The 19,109-nt window shown below is 42.7% G+C and overlaps 1 protein-coding gene across 3 annotated transcripts in view; it reads right to left on the bottom strand.

Annotated features, from left to right (window-relative positions):
- Window positions 1–1,054: 1,054 nt before the first annotated feature.
- Window positions 1,055–19,109, bottom strand: part of LOC115223930 (ATP-dependent Clp protease ATP-binding subunit clpX-like, mitochondrial) — a 28,356-nt gene continuing 10,301 nt past the window's right edge. For 2 of the 3 annotated variants that reach the window (XM_029794666.2, XM_036512862.1), the window contains exons 2-12: window positions 18,850–19,027; window positions 14,981–15,370; window positions 13,887–14,026; window positions 12,562–12,757; window positions 11,515–11,724; window positions 8,728–8,892; window positions 8,119–8,207; window positions 5,998–6,162; window positions 4,873–5,169; window positions 3,543–3,635; window positions 1,055–1,510 (exon numbers count right to left, since the gene is read on the bottom strand). In XM_029794666.2, the coding sequence (XP_029650526.1) occupies window positions 1,322–1,510; window positions 3,543–3,635; window positions 4,873–5,169; window positions 5,998–6,162; window positions 8,119–8,207; window positions 8,728–8,892; window positions 11,515–11,724; window positions 12,562–12,757; window positions 13,887–14,026; window positions 14,981–15,370; window positions 18,850–18,958 (2,043 nt within the window). In that variant the 5' untranslated portion in view covers window positions 18,959–19,027 and the 3' untranslated portion in view covers window positions 1,055–1,321. The remainder of the gene's footprint in view (window positions 1,511–3,542; window positions 3,636–4,872; window positions 5,170–5,997; window positions 6,163–8,118; window positions 8,208–8,727; window positions 8,893–11,514; window positions 11,725–12,561; window positions 12,758–13,886; window positions 14,027–14,980; window positions 15,371–18,849; window positions 19,028–19,109) is intronic. The other variant, XM_029794667.2, reaches the window with a different exon arrangement.

Below are 19,109 nucleotides of genomic sequence, written 5' to 3'. Positions count from 1 at the left end.
ACAACCTTAATTAAGCCTTTTCCTTCCTTTATTGCCCACAAGGGGCTAAACATAGAGGGAACAAACAAGGACAGACAAAGGGATTAAGTCAATTACATCGACCCCAGTGCGCAACTGGTACTTATTTAATCGACCCCGAAAGGATGAAAGGTAAAGTCGACCTCGGCGGAATTTGAACTCAGAACGTAGCGGCAGACGAAATACCGCTAAGCATTTCGCCCGGCGTGCTAACGATTCTGCCAGCTCGCCGCCCTGTAGGTATATAGAAGAAGAGAGAAAGAAGGAAAGGCAGAAAGAGAGAGAGAGAGAAAGGTGTGAAAAGATAGTGAGAGACAGTAAGAGAGGAGAGAGAGAGAGAAAGAGAGAAATGTGTAATGTGTCAGAGAGAGAGAGAAATGGGAATAAACAAGAAATGGGTTATGTAAGAAAGAAATGTGTGAGTGTGTATGTGTGTATGAGGGAGAGAGAGAGAGAGAAAGAGAGAGAGAGAAAAGCAGAAAGGGGTAATTATTCAAAATAGAACAACGTATAACAAACTGATTATATTGTTTCATTTTTATCATTTTTTTTTCATTTTATCTAGTTTCAGCTCACGAGCTGTGTGGCCATGCTAGGGCACCTTTGTTTGGTCTTTTGTTTTTTTAACAATATTCCCTTAGGAGAGAGAGAGAGAGAGAGAGAGAGAGAGAGATGGAAGAGGTCAAAAGAGAGAAAAGAGAAACGGATGAACTACATTCTCTACTACCACGACCACCACCACCAACTTCATCAATCATCAATCATCATCATCATCATCATCATATAACACCAGAGGCCTTTCTGCCTTGATTTTCATTACATATCACAGTGTCACTGGAGACGAGAGACAAGAATCAAGTTTTTCTTCCTCCTTTGATGAAAGTAAAAGAGAAAAAGAGAGAGAGAGAAGTGTGGAGGGAGGGAAGAATTTTTTTGGGGCTGTTTCTTCTTCTTTAAGAAAAATTATTATTATTATTATAACAATGGTTGTACAACGAAATATAAAATGGAAAAAAAAAAAAAAAAAAAAACTACAGAAATTTCTTCAAATTTATTTTTTTGCCACCCCACTACTGCCACAAAGATACACAAACATACACACACACACATATATATATATATATATATATACACACACACAATCGAGTCTTTCTCAAACTCAGACTTATGGCGTCGGGCGACATGTAAGCAGCGGGGCAGCAGTTAAGGTGGGGGTGTGGGGGGAGGGGGCATAAAGTACTACGTTCCTCAAGTCGACGACAGCGACGGCGACGGGCGTCGGCGTTTGGTTAAAAAAGAGAGCCTACGGATTTCTGACTGTCAGCTCTTCTGCCTCCTCATAGCCGCCGTCCTCTTCCATGTCTTCTGTACAGTTGACATCCTTGGTGATATACGAGGGCTCTTCTCCTCCGTGCACCACTGAGTCGTTGATGAGAACAGATGCCACGTTGGAACCTGGCACTTGGAACATTGGTTCCAGTAGGATGGATTCCTGCAAACAACATTGGAAATAATAATAATTATTATCATAATGTAATATATATATATACCTATTTCTTTATTGCCCACAAGGGGCTAAACATAGAGGGGACAAACAAGGACAGACAAAGGGATTAAGACGATTACATCGACCCCAGTGCGCAATTGGTACTTTATTTATCGACCCCGAAAGGATGAAAGGCAAAGTCGACCTCAGCGGAATTTGAACTCAGAACGTAACGGCAGACGAAATACCTATTTCTTTATTACCCACAAGGGGCTAAACATAGAGGGGACAAACAAGGACAGACAAAGGGATTAAGTCGATTGCATCAACCCCAGTGCGCAATTGGTACTTTATTTATCGACCCCGAAAGGATGAAAGGCAAAGTCGACCTCGGCGGAATTTGAACTCACAAAGTAACGACTGGCGAAATACGGCTACGCATTTCGCCCAGCGTGCTAACGTTTCTGCCAGCTTGCCGCCTTGTAATATATATATATCATCATCATCACCATTTAGCGTCCGCTTTCCATGCTAGCATGGGTTGGATGGTTCAACTGGGGTCTGTGAAGCCAGAAGGCTGCATCAGGCCCAGTCTGGCAAACCAGATGGCTGCACTAGACTCCAATCTTGATCTGGCAGAGTTTCTACAGCTGATGCCCTTCCAAACGCCAACCACTCCGAGAGTGTAGTGGGTGCTTTTTACGTGCCACCAGCATGAGGACCAGTCAGGCGGTACTGGCAACGACCTTGCTCGAATCTTTTTACACATGCCACCAGCACAGGTGCCAGTAAGGCGACGCTGGTAACGATCACGCTTGAATGGTGTCCTTTTACGTGCCACCGGCACGGAAGCCAGTTAGCCGCTCTGGCAATGATCACGCTCGGATGGTGCTCTTTGCACCCTACTAGCACGGGCACAATACAATGCAAGATATCTTTATATATAAAAATGAAGTTGTGTGTCTGTCTCCTACGATTTAGATTCCTAACTACTCCCACATTTTGCGGTGCAGTTTAACCAAAACCGGGTATCTTATAGTCGTGATTCATATCGAGCCCTTCTGGGTATTAGCGTGTGTCTATGATGAGTCTACGATTTAAAAAAAAATTTACCATCATTTTTTCCCATTTTTAATGCATTTTTTTTGCTATTATATAAGGGAAGTAACTCTCTAAAAATGTATTATTAAATCTCAGAACGTAAAAACCTACAGTAACACCCCCCCCCTTTGTGGTTAGCCATATTGAGATGGCTATTATACTTTACATCTCTAAAAATGCTTATACAGTTATTTCCCTTACAAACCCGAGCAACGCCGGGCGATACTGCTAGTATTTATATATATATATATATCACCATCACCATCATCATCATCATTTAACATCCATGTTCCATGCTGAGATAGGTTGCAAAGTTTGACAGGGATCTGATGAGTGGAAGGGCTGCATCAGGGTTTAGTAACAAAGAAACAAGCTTTGTCGTCGTTGATTCTTAGTAACAAAGAAACAACAAGGACAGTGGTCTGTTGGCAATAGAAGTCTATTGTTACTAGGATATGTGGTGCCTGTTTACAGCCAGAAAGACTGCACCACCACTTGAGAATTAAGTGCCTTAGCCACAGACATCACACAAAGCTGGTAACAGGATATGAACATCCAACCTCTTGGCTGATAGCTTAGTAATCTATAAACTTGGCCATACTAAGTCACAAGTGGCTCCTCACTGCCAGGCCCAAGATAAAACTATATTGGGTCAATTTATTGATTAACCCTTTCGTTACCAACCCGGCTGAAACCGGCTCTGGTTCTGAGTACAAATGTCTTGTTTTCATAAATTTTGAATTAAAATCTTCCACCAAACCTTAGTCACAATTTATGTTCCTAACACTAGCTTAATGATAACCAAGTTATTTTACTAAATTCTTTGTTATATTTAAAGTAATTGAAAGAAACACAGAGCATCTCAAAATAAATATGGTAACGAAAGGGTTAATTAGTAGATTAATGCTTTGTTATTAACGAAGGCAACGTTACTTACCATAATAGCTCTCAACCCTCTGGCGCCGGTCTTCTTTTCTAAAGCCTGCTGCGCTATGGCTCTCAGGGCATTATCTTCAACTATAAGATCAACCTGAAGTAAAAAGTACAATGACAGTATGGGACTTAGGAGGGAAGGTCAGTTAAGGAAGGGAGAGACGAAGATGTAAACAGAAAATACAGAAAAAAATGAGTATGAGAGACACACAGATAATATGATACACACATGCAGGGTGGGCAAACAGAAAAAAGGGGAAAAATACACACATACAGACACATACATAATGGTTACAAAAGAATTTTGAAATTTCGAACAATGTCAGCCTGAGTGTGGCTTTGCGGTCCTTCTAGGGGCCGTGTTCTTTTGCACTGATGTGGCCATAATGGGTGCCTCTTGCAGCAGGCGTTCAAAGAGTTACCGCCCACCACACATGCCCTCATCCTATTATGGATTTACAGAATTTTTCACCAAGTGTTTTGCCTTTTCCAGCTACAGCCAGTCATAGTATGCAACACAGAGGAGACATTAAAGATGGATGGATGGAGACGGATGGGCGGGTGGATGGATGGATGGGCAGGTGGGTGGATGGATGGATGGGCGGGTGGGTGGATGGATGGATGGGCAGGTGGGTGGATGGACAGACAGATGGATGGATATATGGGTGGGTGAGTGGATGAATGGGCAGGTAGGTGGGTGGATGGATGGGTGGGTGGATGGATGGATGGACGGACAGACGGATGGATGGGCGGGTGAGTGGATGGACGGACGGATGGATGGATGGGCGGGTGGATGGATGGATGGACGGACGGATGGACGGATGAATATGTGTTGTGTGCCAGGTATTTGTGGGAAAACTTTAGTGGGTCATGAATAAATGACCAAATGTATTGATGACATCAATATGATGAATTTCTGTCTGTCGCAAGAAATTAAAAAGTTTCTTACTGTTACATATATGTACAACATATTACGTGTGGAGGCACATGGCCTAGTGGTTAGAGCTTCGGACTCGCGGTCGAGGGATCGCGGGTTCGAATCTCAGACCGGGCGATGTGTGTGTTTATGAGCGAAACACCTAAGCTCCGCGCAGCTCCGGCAGAAGGTAATGATGAACTTCTGCTGACCCTTTCGCCACAACTTTCTCTCACTATTTCCTCCTGCATCTTGCAGCTCACCTGCGACGGACCGGCGTCCCGTCCAGGTGGGGAACCTATACGCCAAGGAAACCGGGATACCGGCCCCTTATGGGTCAGGCATGGCTCGAGAAGGAACGAACAACATATTAGAGATAAGACTAGAAGTAATAATAGCCAGAAAAACTTCCACTTACATTGTCCATTCTGAAGAGAGCCATGTACTGCGGAATGAGGGCATTACGTGGACCTGTCAGGATTTGTACCAGCATATCCTCGTTGAGACTGTGGAATGGTACGACAACGGGGAAACGACCCACAAATTCTGGGATCATACCAAACTCAATCAGATCCCGTGCTTCTGACTGACGGATTAATGCATCGCGTTCCTCGTTGTCTGCAGCAGTGTTGTTGCTCTCGCTTTGATTCTTCATGTCGGAGGCAGTGGCTGCGCGTCGACCCTGACTCACAGAATGAGCTCCAAAACCCAAATACTGAAAGGTCAAAGTTGAAATAAATAAAACACAGATCAATAAGTCAATAACTGAATTCAGTGATCTTTTCACAATGTCATCTACAAAGTGGGATTGTGTGTGTGTGTATGTGTGCATGCATACATGTGTGTGTATACATATATAAATAGATTGAGTCATAAAGTATGCAATTTGTAATCTTTCAATACCATTATATGATATTTTTCTCTCTTATATATTATATATATATATATATATTCAACAACAATTGAGGAACAGCTTCGATAGGCCATTCAACCTACAAGAAAGAGCAGCCAGGACTCAAACCGCCAAGTAGTAGTAATTCAGAAATTAAAGGAAAATTAAAAAACATTGATGAATAGGGTAAATGTTTTTTAATTTTCCTTTTTTTTAATTTTTTAATTTTCCTTTAATTTCTGAATTACTACTACTTGGCGGTTTGAGTCCTGGCTGCTCTTTCTAGTGGGTTGAATGGCCTATCGAAGCCGTTCCTCAAGTGTTGTTGAATTTATATATATAGTCTCTGACTATTTTCTCTTTCTCACTAGACCGCTGGTGGCGAAAAAATTTCTATTGAATTTTTTGCTACCCTATATTGATTAATATATATATATATATATAATTTGCTAGAAATAGCAGCCAAATTCCACTCACTACACACCTGCATTACAACTTACATCTTAAAAATACAAAGCTATAATGGATAGTGTAGTCCAAGACACACTAGGTAGGATGGTTCTATGAAAAAAGATTTGCTGGATCGGGGCCAATTGGAGAAAAAAAAAATATGTTCATCAGAATATACAATAAGTTCCAGCCAGACTGTACCTTTTCATTTTTCCTCCTGTTGACAATTCTATCAAGGCCATTAAAAGCACCAGAAGCAATGAACAGAATATTGGTTGTGTCCACTTGGATGGTTTCTCCACGGAGCTTCCGAGAGTTTCTTTCAGGAACATTGACGATAGTTCCTTCCAGCATTTTCAACATACCCTGAAGAAAAAGAACAGGTTTTAAGGTCAAAATATTTAAGATCAAAATGCATGTACACTGGTCATTCAATGGTTTGCCTCAGGTTACATATATATCATCATCTATTTCTTTACTACACACAAGGGGCTAAACACAGAGGCGACAAACAAGGACAGACAAACAGATTAAGTCGATTATATCGACCCCAGTGTGTAACTGGTACTCATTTAATCGACCCTGAAAGGATGAAAGGCAAAGTCGACCTCGGCGGAATTCGAACTCAGAACGTAACGGCAGACGAAATACCTATTTCTTTATTACCCACAAGGGGCTAAACACAGAGGGAACAAACAAGGACAGACATAGGTATTAAGTCGATTACATCGACCCCAGTTCGTAACTGGTACTTAATTTATCGACCCCGAAAGATGGAAAAGGCAAAGTCGACCTCGGCGGAATTTGAACTCCTAACGTAACGCAGACGAAATACCGCTAAGCATTTCGCCCAGCATTTCGCCCAGATTGGTGCAATCTTCTGTCTAGCCAGCTCCTGTCAAACTGTCCAACCCATGCCAGCATGGAAAAACAGACGTTAAATGATGATGATGATGATATATATGAAGGGCAGTGAGCTGGCAAGATCGTTAGGACGCCGGGCGAAGGCAGAAACAACTTTCTCTCACACTTTCCTCCTGCATCTTGCAGCTCACCTGCGACGGACCGGTTTCCTTCTGTAATATGTTGTTTGTTCCTTCTCGAGCCATGCCTGACTCATAAGGGCCGGTATCCCGGTTTCCTTGGCGTATAGGTTCCCCCACCTGGACGGGACGCCGGTCCGTCGCAGGTGAGCTGCAAGATGCAGGAGAAAAGTGTGAGAGAAAGTTGTTTCTGCCTTCGCCCGGCGTCCTAACGATCTTGCCAGCTCACTCACCGCCCTTCATATATATCATCATCATCATCATTTAACGTCTGTTTTTCCATGCTGGCATGGGTTGGACAGTTTGACAGGAGCTGGCTAGACAGAAGGTTGCACCAATCTTCACTATCTATGGAAACTGAAACAAGCTTGTCATGGGTGTGGTGGGGTCCCTCCATTTTGCATCATCATGTGATTATAGTAAATGGCAGAAGCGTTACCACGCCGGGCGGAATGCGTAGTCGTATTTCGTCTGCCGTTACGTTGTGAGTTCAAATTCCGCCGAGGTCAACTTTGCTATACTGGAGCACCGCCTTTAGTCGAGGAAATCGACCCCAGGACTTATTCTTTGTAAGCCTAGTACTTATTCTATCAGTCTCTTTTGCCGAACCGCTAAGTTACGGAGGACATAAACACACCAGCATCGGTTGTCAAGCGATGTTGGGGGGGACAAACACAGACACACAAACACACACACATATATATACATACATATATACGACGGGATTCTTTCAGTTTCCGTCTACCAAACCCACTCACAAGGCTTTGGTCGGCCCGAGGCTATAGTAGAAGACACTTGCCCAAGGTGCCATGCAGTGGGACTGAACCCGGAGCCATGTGGTTGGTTAGCAAGCTACTTACCACATAGCCACTCCTGCGCCATATATATGACAAGCTTCTTTCAGTTTCCATCTACCAAACCCACTCACAAGGCTTTGGTCGGCCCGAGGCTATAGCAGAAGACACTTGCCCAAGGTGCCATGCAGTGGGACTGAACCCGGAGCCATGTGGTTGGTTAGCAAGCTACTTACCACATAGCCACTCCTGCGCCATATATATGACAAGCTTCTTTCAGTTTCCATCTACCAAACCCACTCACAAGGCTTGGTCGGCCCGAGGCTATAGCAGAAGACACTTGCCCAAGGTGCCATGCAGTGGGACTGAACCCGGAACCATGTGGTTGGTAAGCCATTGCTATTTTATGCCTTAACACCATAATACGCATGATAGCTCAAACGAACTGACGAGAACCCTAGAAGAAACAGCACCCCAAATCTTACCTGCTGAACTCCCTCTCCTCCAACATCTCTCAGTTGATGGATGCCTGGGACACTACCAATTTTATCTACTTCATCAAGAAATATGATTCCTGGAAATAAAGAGGGATAAAGCTTACTTTAACAGGGGTGGAGATTGTTCAAGGTGGGGGCCCCAAAGACTGAAACCAGTAAAAAACAAAAAGATAATATAGATACATGAGAAGAAAATAAATTGGGGGAAAAAAAAAGAGATAAATCATCATCGTTTAACGTCCGCTTTCCATGCTAGCATGGGTTGGACGGTTCAACTGGGCTCTGGGGAGCCCGAAGGCTGCACCAGGCCAGTCAGATCTGGCAGTGTTTCTACAGCTGGATGCCCTTCCTAACGCCAACCACTCCGAGAGTGTAGTGGGTGATTTTATGTGCCACTGACACAGGTGCCAGACGAGGCTGGCGAACGGCTACGCTCGGATTAATAATAATAATAATAATAATAATAATAATAATAATAATGATGATGATGATGATGATGATTTCTTACATAGGCAGAGGTTCATAAATGTTTTAGAGTGGGGATAGTTGATTTTGTTGACCCCCAAAAATGACAATAATAATAATAATAATAGGTACCCTGCTGAGTTTTCTCTACATTATAGCTGCTGTCTTGGAGAAGTTTGGCAACCACAGATTCAATATCTTCACCAACATATCCTGCTTGAGTAAGCGTGGTGCAATCACAGATAGCAAATGGAACATCCAAACACTTGGCAATTGTCTGAGCCAGCAATGTTTTACCTGTGGAATACAAAAGTGCATAGGGTTAAAGGTTGACATGAAAGTTTTAGTACCCCCAGAACACTGGGTACTGTATGGACAATATTTCGCTGTAGAAGAATTACTGCATGGGCAAAATGAACAGGTAAATAAAAGTACTGGACAACAGTACGGTCACTAACCACCATACACTAGAGTACAGTTGCTAACCATAATGTACCAGAGTACAGTCACTGACAATCATAAGCTAGAGTACAAGCACTAACTATCAAAACAATGGTACAGTAGCCAGGGCTGTGGAGTCGGAGTCGGAAACAATTAAGGGATAGCTGGAGTCGGAGTCGGAAAAACTATACCGACTCTGATTCCGACTCACAATATCTTTATTCAGAAATGTGGAGGCGCAATGGCCCAGTGGTTAGGGCAGCAGACTCGCAGTCATAAGATCGCGGTTTCGATTCCCAGACCGGGCGTTGTGAGTGTTTATTGAGCAAAAACACCTAAAAGCTCCACGAGGCTCCGGCAGGGGATGGTGGTGATCCCTGCTGTACTCTTTCACCACAACTTTCTCTCACTCTTACTTCCTGTTTCTGTTGTACCTGTATTTCAAAGGGCCGGCCTTGTCACTCTCTGTGTCACGCTGAATATCCCCGAGAACTACGTTAAGGGTGCACGTGTCTGTGGAGTGCTCAGCCACTTACACGTTAATTTCACGAGCAGGCTGTTCCATTGATTCGGATCAACCGGAACCCTCATCGTCGTAACCGACGGAGTGCTTCGTTCCTTCAGAAATATTTCTGATTTTGGTGATCAGTGAATAAACTTCACTGAAAATATATATATGTATTTACGAAGTCTAGACATATATCTTCAGCTAGCAGGCCTCTGCTACTCTAGACTGATGATGGGCAAGACCCTGAAACATGCATGTATCTAGATGCAGGCCTAGCTGTTGGGGGTGTTTGTCTCCCCTTCGTAAATATATAAGGACACAGGAAATGTGTCAAGGCCGAAAAGAAGCGTCGATGCTTCCTAGGGCTAAACAGCGGTGGTGTAATTCCCTTACAGGACTATCACGTTAAGTTGACAGTATACAACCACAATATCTTTATTCTTTAATATAAACCAGTTATAACATGTAGGCCCACTCAAAGTACAAGCGTATGCTTTATGAGATAGGTAGACCACAATCACTTAATTACATAAAGAGGAGTCGGAGGTACCAATAGTACAGGAGTCAGAGGTACCAATAGTACAGGAGTCAGAGGTACCAATAGTACAGGAGTCGGAGGTACCAATAGTACAGGAGTCGGAGGTATCAATAGTACAGGAGTAAAAGGTACCAATAGTACAGGAGTCGGAGGTACCAATAGTACAGGAGTCAGAGGTACCAATAGTACAGGAGTCAGAGGTACCAATAGTACAGGAGTCAGAGGTACCAATAGTACAGGAGTCGGAGGTACCAATAGTACAGGAGTCAGAGGTACCAATGGTACAGGAGTCAGAGGTACCAATAGTACAGGAGTCGGAGGTACCAATAGTACAGGAGTCGGAGGTACCAATGGTACAGGAGTCAGAGTCAAAGTTTTTTGTTTTGAATCCACAGCCCTGAAAACAGCTAACTACCACAAACTACAGTACAATAACTAACATACACTCCAGTACAGTCATTAACCTCCAAAATATTACAGCACTAACCACCATTCATTAATCATACACTAGTCATCAGTCACTGCCACTCTACAATACACTACAGTCCTGTACAATCATTAACCACACCAGTAATATAAGTTTTTATTCTTCTTTATTCCAGTTTCCATTCCCTCAAGGAATAGTCTACAATGTCGGAGGCGCAATGGCCCAGTGGTTAGGGCAGCGGACTCGCGGTCATAGGATCGCGGTTTCGATTCCCAGACCAGGCGTTGTGAGTGTTTATTGAGCGAAAACACCTAAAAGCTCCACGAGGCTCCGGCAGGGGATGGTGGTGATCCCTGCTGTACTCTTTCACCACAACTTTCTCTCACTCTTACTTCCTGTTTCTGTTGTACCTGTATTTCAAAGGGCCGGCCTTGTCACTCTCTGTGTCACGTTGAATATCCCCGAGAACTACGTTAAGGGTACACATGTCTGTGGAGTGCTCAGCCACTTACACGTTAATTTCACGAGCAGGCTGTTCTGTTGATTCGGATCAACCGGAACCCTCATCGTTGTAACCGACGGAGTGCTTCCAGTCTACAATGTCAATAACACTGTACACTCAACACTGACTAATCTTCTTAACCATTAGTCCCTATCTGTAAGAAGATCTGCAGCTTCATTAATCCAGGTAGATTATCATTTAGCTTTCATTATACAATAAATATAACAGTTTGATGCTATTAACCCTTTAGCATTTAAACTGGCCATATCCGACCAAAAGTATTCTGCCTGTTTTATGTTCAAACTGGACAGATCTGGTCTCTCACACCAGCCCTACAATATTGTTTTAAAAATTAACAGCTACCTCATCAAAATCTCAAAGCTACAAGATAAGGCATGATTAGTTCAAAACAATGTGGATAAAAAAGGATTAATTTTGGCAGAATAATGCAAACACTAAAGGGTTAAGGTTCCACTGGTTTCAAAACTCGAGAAATTTCTTACCTGAACCCGTGGGACCAAACATAAGTATGTTACTTTTCTCTAACTTGAAATCGTAGGAGTTTGATTCAAGGACACCAGAGCCATGTGAACCCTCACGAGTTTGCTGCTGTTGGGTCTGTTGCTGTTGTTGTTGTTGTTGCTGCTGCTGTTGTTGCTGTTGTAGACTTGGGCCCAAAGCGCTACCAGTGACAGCAATTTGTAATAAATCTACTAAAATAAAAAATAAAATAAATAAAAAAAAAGGGAAGAAGGCAAACACATGAATAGCCGAGTTCTATTCTCGGTAACGGAAAGGAGAGGAAGCGAGGAATGAGAAGGATTAAGAAGGAAGTAAGAAAGGGAGAAGGACAATAGGCAAATCTCAAGTCGTGTGTGTCTGTGTGTCCCGCACATTTGCATAAAGGCAAGAGAAGGAAAGAATCACAGAGAAAATAGAAAACACAGAAGCCAGCTGTATGTGCTGCTGCAGTAGCGGCGGCCACCACCACCTTAAGCAATTCACACACCACTCTTCTTTATACAAATATATCAACATATCTAACATCATTTGAATTATGAATGCTTAACCCTTTAGTGTTCAGATTATTCAATCAAACATAATGCCTATTGATTCCCATTGATTTGAATTAATTATGCATTATCTCATATCTTCAAGATCTTGATGGTGTAATTACTTAATGTAGAATAACATTGTAGGGTAGGTGTGAGAACCTGGATCTGGTCAGTTTGAACATAAAACAGATTAACTATTTTGGCCGGATATGGCCGGTTTAAATATCAAATATTGATATGTGTGTGTGTGTGTGTGTATGCGCTTGGTATAGTTCACTTTACCAAATTCACTTTCAATTGGTTGATCAGCCTAAGTCTATAACAGCAGGCACTTGCCCAAGATGCCATACAGTGGGATTGAACCTGAAATCACATGATTGGGAAGTCAACTTCTTAACCACGAAGTTAATCCAGGACTCAAGAAAGAGAGACAGACAGAGAGAGAGAAGTAGAAACAGAGAGAGAGATAAGTGCATAATTTTAGTCAGTTTTTACCTCTTGGGGTGAATGTATTAGGAAACTGCCGAGAATTCTCCACCGTGGATGCTACTTCCTGGTTACTTTTAGCTGTCGAGGGAGACGGTGGAGGTTGGTTGTTGTAGATCCGTTTGTAATGGTTGTAGACAGCAACAGAAAGGACCTTCTTGGCATATTCCTGGCCAACAACATATTTATCCAGATAGTCATAGATCTGAAGTGGAGAGAGAACAAACCAACATTAGAATGCAATTTTGAAAAAACAGACAAGGGCAGTGTCATCATCATCGTTTAACGTTCGTTCTCCATGCTAGCATGGGTTGGACGGTTCGACCGGGGATCTGGGAAGCCAGGAGGCTGCACCAGGCTCCAGTCTGATCTGGCAGTGTTTCTACAGCTGGATGCCCTTCCTAATGCCAACCACTCCATGAGTGTAGTGGGTGCATTTTACGTGCTGCCAGCACAGGTGCCAGGCGAGGCTGGCAACGGCCATGATCGGATTGGTGCTTTTTACGTGCCACCGGCACGGAAGCCAGTCAAGGTGGTAGCAGAATTATTAGACAAAATGATTTGTAGTTTTTGGTTACAGCCTTCTATGTTATGAGTTCAAATCCTGATGAGGTCAACTTAGCCTTTCATCCTTCTTCAGTTAATAAAATAAAGCACCAGTCAAACTCTTGAGTTGATTTAATCATCTGTTGGCGTTAGGAAGGGCATCCAGCTGTAGAAACGTTGCCAGATAAGACCAGAGCCTGGTGCAGCCTTCTGGCTTCCCAGATCCCTGGTCGAACCGTCCAACCCATGCTAGCATGGAGAACGGACGTTAAACGATGATGATGATGATGATCTGTAACCTCCCACAAAAAAAGGTGTGACATTGTGCCTGAGCTAGAAATTAATATTGGGAAACAGACAAAAGTCAAAATGTCTTTGAGGAAGCATTAATTTGGTCAGTTGACTTGCAACAAATAGCAAGTATACCGTGTCATCCTACAAGATAGGAGGTATATATTGAATAGTATAGTCTTCAAGATATGTATCTGATAACAACAAAAAAAAGGTAAGATGATCATAACTCAAAATGCCATCTTTGATCATTGGACCGATCAATCAGTGTTGACCTTCATCGAAAACAACAGATAAGACTGTAATAAGGCGGACAATCATTAGTTCCAGACATGACCATCACATCTCATTTTGCCGCTTAATACCTCCCTGACACACACCTACTTCCCCCACCTTCCCCTCCAACTGATATTTTCTTCGTGTTTATAGAAAATAAAAAGAGAAAAAAAAACAAATAAAAAGAATTGTGAGGGAGACAAAATAAAGGGGTTACTGGCCTTTTTAGGTGCAGGCGGAGGACTTCGAGCTGGACCTTGGCGCTCTTCTTTGCTTTCTTTAAAGCTTTTCTTTGAATCCGTTTCAGACAAGACCACGAAAAAATGATGGCATTTTTCACATTTTACAAATCTGGTTGAAGCTGCAAAAAAATAAAAGAAAATGACAAAAAAAGTCAAAACATTATTAACCCCTTACCCAACAATTATTTTGAAAATAAATGTATTTTTTCAGACATGTTTTTTAATTGTTTTATTTTACTATGTTTTGAATGGTGATTTCGAGGTATATTTCAAACCTTATTTATTATGAATTTTAATTCAATAATATTGATTTTAAATTACCGCTTTGGGCAGAAACGAGTTAACCCATTTTTAGACGAAGGAACTCGTTTGCTGTCGATTTTGGCGAGTCTATCTTTTGACGAGTTAACTCGCCAGAGATAGAAAAAAACGATTTCGGTCAAAACGCATATATTCGTTTCTGCCGGGTAAGGGGTTAACCATAAATATACTGGTGCAGGTTGGTGCCACATAAAAAAGCATCGATGCTGATGCCACGTAAAAAGCATCTGTGCTGGTGTCATGTAAAATGCACCTGTGCTGGTGCATTTCATGAGCAAGCAATTCTGTTGATTGCATCAACAGAAACCCTTGTCATCATAACCAATGGAGTGCCAGTTGTTTGGGTTTTTTTTTATATTTTTCTGTGAAATTATGCCTTGTCAGAAGGAAACATTATTCTGCTGGGAAACAGGTAAGGGCTGGTGACGGGAAGGATATCCCATGATAGAAAGTTTACCTCAATAAATATCATCTGATCCATGCAAGAATGGAAAAGTGGATGTTAAAACGACAATGATGATGATGGGGAAGAGGAGGAAAACAAAGGAAGATAAATAGAAGATAGAGAGGAAGGGAGAGAGAGAGAGAGAAAGAGAGAGGAAGAGGGAGAGAGAGGAAGGGAGAGAGAAGGACAGAGAGAGAAAGAGGAAGGGAGAGAAAGAGGGAGAGAGAGAGGAAGGGAGAAAGAGAGGAAGGGAGAGAGAGAGGAAGGGAGAGAGAGGGGAAGAGGGTGAATTAGAGATACTACTTACATACAAATGTTTCAACGTGTGTACAAGGGTCTCCACATTTGGGGCAGCACAACTGGTTCCCTTTCTTATCACCGGTGGTACTTCCACCACCAGAAGAACCAGCACCACTGGCTCCGACTCTGTCCCCACGATTCTTGCCACTGCTGTCATGCACGTCGCCTCCATTGCGGCCACCACCACTGCCACTTTGACCAATGGTCCCACTGGCACCACTGCCCTCGCTGGTGACATTGTCTTTGTTGTTGTTGTTGTCACCACCACTACTGCTGCTGCTGCTGCCACTGCTACCACTACCACCACTGAAGCGGTATAATAAAGATGATGTACTCAGTTGGCAGTTCAGTAACTTGGAAGTACAGCTGCTCGGTACAGGAAGGACATTTGGAAAAACTGAAGAGAAAAAAAAAGAAATTACCCATGAGAGCTGGAGGGGTTTTTTTTTTTTTTTTGAGATCACCCCCTGGTTTTGTGATACAAGTTTCTCGTTTTAAAGTGATCTAAACTGAACCCTTCCATCAAAATGTCCTGTTAATTAATGTCCCAAACACCAGATTAATAAACGACAAAGTTGGAGTGGCTGTGTGGTAAGTAGCTTGCTAACCAACCACATGGTTCCGGGTTCAGTCCCACCACGTGGCATCTTGGGCAAGTGTCTTCTGCTATAGTGCCGGGCCGACCAATGCCTTGTGAGTGGATTTGGTAGACGGAAACGGAAAGGGAAAGAAGCCCGTCGTATATATGTATATATATATATATATAGGCGCAGTAGTAGCTGTGTGGTAAGTAGCTCGCTAACCAACCACATGGTTCCGGGTTCAGTCCCACCGCGTGGCATCTTGGGCAAGTGTCTTCTGCTACAGCCCCGGGCCGACCAATACCTTGTGAGTGGATTTGGTAGACAGAAACTGAAAGAAGCCCGTCGTATATATGTATATATATATATGTATATATGTGTGTGTATGTGTTTGTCTTTCCTAGCATTGCTTGACAACCGATGCTGGTGTGTTTACGTCCCCGTCATTTAGCGGTTCGGCAAAAGAGACCCATAGAATAAGTACTGGGCTTACAAAGAATAAGTCCCGGGGTCGATTTGCTCGACTAAAGGCGGTGCTCCAGCATGGCCGCAGTCAAATGACTGAAACAAGTAAAAGAGTAAAAGAGATATATAAAGGACACAGGAAATGTGTCAAAGCCGACAGGAAGCGTCGATGCTTCCTAGGGCTAAAATAGCAGTGGTGTGATTCCCTTTACGGGACTGTCATGTTAAGTTGACAGTATACAACCATTATATTGCCCCACCACCGCTCATGTCTCTCTGAGACATTTAGAAATTCAATATTTCTAATTATTTTACAAAATTTTTCATTAATTACAAAATTAATTGAAACACAGAAATATGGGAACAAAAGGGTTAAGCAAATCATTTTTTTTTAAAACAAGCAGATGTAGTTAATATTTTCTGTTACCTAGGTCAGTGGTCCCCAAACATATTTTGCCACAGAACCCTTTTCTATTTTCCTAAGCAAAAACAAAAAAAAATCACAGAACCCTCACCTATATTTTACACATTCAATACAACATTAAATGAAACAGGAATTAGTTTAGAGGGAGAAACTATTCATATGTAACAGAACATAAAAACATTCATTTGGAAATTTTTTTTATAATATACTAGCAGTATCGCCCGGCGTTGCTCGGGTTTGTAAGGGAAATAACTATATAAGCATTTTTAGAGAGTTACTTCCCTTATAGATGCCAATTCGGGCTTTCTTAGCCATTTCTGTTTTGGTGTCTTCAAGCCATGAAGTCGTTGTTCTAAAAGAACGCTGGTCTCCTTGACAACGCTTTACGACGTTGATTTCCTTACACTCCCTTCCCCACAGCTTCACGAGGGAGGGAAGAAGGGGGAGAAGCAAACACAGGTGCAGGTGTTTGAGCGTGGACGCCAACTCCGCCGCCATCGACACACGAAAAATTATGCATTAAAATGGAATAAAAAATGATGTTAAATTAGTTTTAAAATCGTAGACTCATCGTAGACGCACGCTAATAGCCAGACGGGCTCGATATAAATCACGACTATAAGATACCCGAATTTGGTTAAACTGCACCGCAAAATGTGGGAGTAGTTAGGAATCTAAATCGAAGGGGACAGACACTCACACAACTACAGTTTTATATATATAGATATCAAAAGACACCTTATTCTTGGAAACCCTAAATTTTTTAATGGAACCCTATTATGAGACTTTGATCGTAATTTTAATTAAGATATGAACACCTTAATATGGGTGCACAGAGGTATGAGACCTCACTATATCAACTCCACAGTTAAGGAAATAGCAAAAAGGGTTAAAGGACAATATTTTTCAGACTACGTTAAGAGTATACCTGTCTGTGAAATGCTCACCCACTCGCGCATTATTTTCATGAGCAGGCAATTCTGTTGATTGTATCTACTGAAAACCCTTGTTGCATGCATGTATGTATGCATGTATGTATGCTTGTATATATGTGGAATGGAAGCACTCCGTCGGTTACGACGACGAGGGTTCCGGTTGATCCGAATCAACGGAACAGCCTGCTCGTGATATTAACGTGCAAGTGGCTGAGCACTCCACAGACACGTGTACCCTTAACGTAGTTCTCGAGGAGATTCAGCGTGACACACAGAATGTGACAAAGCTGGCCCTTTGAAATACAGGTACAAGAGAAACAGGAAGAAAGAGCGAGAGAAAGTTGTGGTGAAAGAGTACAGCAGGGTTCACCACCACCCCCTGCCGGAGCCTCGTGGAGCTTTAGGTGTTTTCGCTCAATAAACACTCATAACGCCCGGTCTGGGAATCGAAACCGCGATCCTCCGACCGCGAGTCCGCTGCCCTAACCACTGGGCCACTGTATATATGTAAACAATTGTGGGAAGCAGTGAGAATGAGTGCTAAACATTGCCTCTATTGGTTAAATATATTTTTTATTTGGAGATTAACAATACTGTCATTGGTTTCATATGAATAAACCTCACAACTGGATAAGGCTACCTTGTCCAACATCAACATGGATTACGAACAATTTTAAGAGGAACACTTAAAAATTGCATGGTTTTGTGCATTGCATTAATCTACAAAGTGTGTACCTGCGCTTGGTACCATATAAAAGCACTCATGCTGGTACTACATAAAAAGTACCCAGCATACAATGTAAAGTAGTTGGTGTTAGGAAGGGCATCCAGCCATAGAAAACCATGCCAAATCGGACTGGAACCTGGTGTAGCTTTCCTGCTTCCCAGCAATGGTCAAACCATCCAAACCCATGCCAGCACGGAAAATGACCATTAAATGATGATGATGATATTGATGAGTGAAGGAGAGACAGAGATAATGACACAAGATTCTTTCTTATCCGAGGCGTGGCTGTGAGGCGCAGGAGTGGCTGTGTGGTAAGTAGCTTGCTAACCAACAACATGGTTTCGGGTTCAGTCCCACTGCGTGGCACCTTGGGCAAGTGTCTTCTACTATAACCTCGGGCCGACCAAAGCCTTGTGAGTGGATTTGGTAGACGGAAACTGAAAGAAGCCTGTCGTATATATGTATATATATATATGTATGTGTATGTATATGTTTGTGTGTCTGTGTTTGTCCCGCTAGCATTGCTTGACAAGCGATGGTGGTGTGTTTACATCGCCGTCACTTAGCGGTTCGGCAAAAGAGACCCATAGAATAAGTACTGGGCTTACAAAGAATAAGTCCCGGGGTTCGATGATTTGCTCGACTAAAGGCGGTGCTCCAGCATGGCCGCAATCAAATGACTGAAACAAGTAAAAGAGTAAAAGAGAGTAGGAGAAAGAAATGTTGAGGAAACAACAAACATACCTGGTGGTGTTGTTTTGATAGCTGCCGCCCTCGGTGAAAGGAGTAGGGAGCTGAGTGATATGTAGTGGATCCTGTTAACAGGACACACAAGTTTTGGTGCTAACGACATCTTCTAGTGCTGCTCCATCAACTCTTCAACGGATCTTCAGTGGAGAGGCTTAAAAAATCGGGTCAGACACTGTATAGAGAAAAAAAATGAAAGTTAACAAGGCACTATTCGACTCGTGGCCGATGCCAGTGCTGCGTCGACTGGCTTCCGT

Source organism: Octopus sinensis, linkage group LG24 (genome assembly GCF_006345805.1).
Source record: "Octopus sinensis linkage group LG24, ASM634580v1, whole genome shotgun sequence".
Lineage (NCBI taxonomy): Eukaryota > Metazoa > Mollusca > Cephalopoda > Octopoda > Octopodidae > Octopus > Octopus sinensis.
Note: the sequence above shows the minus strand (reverse complement) of the source record. Positions and strands in the feature narration are given on the sequence as shown.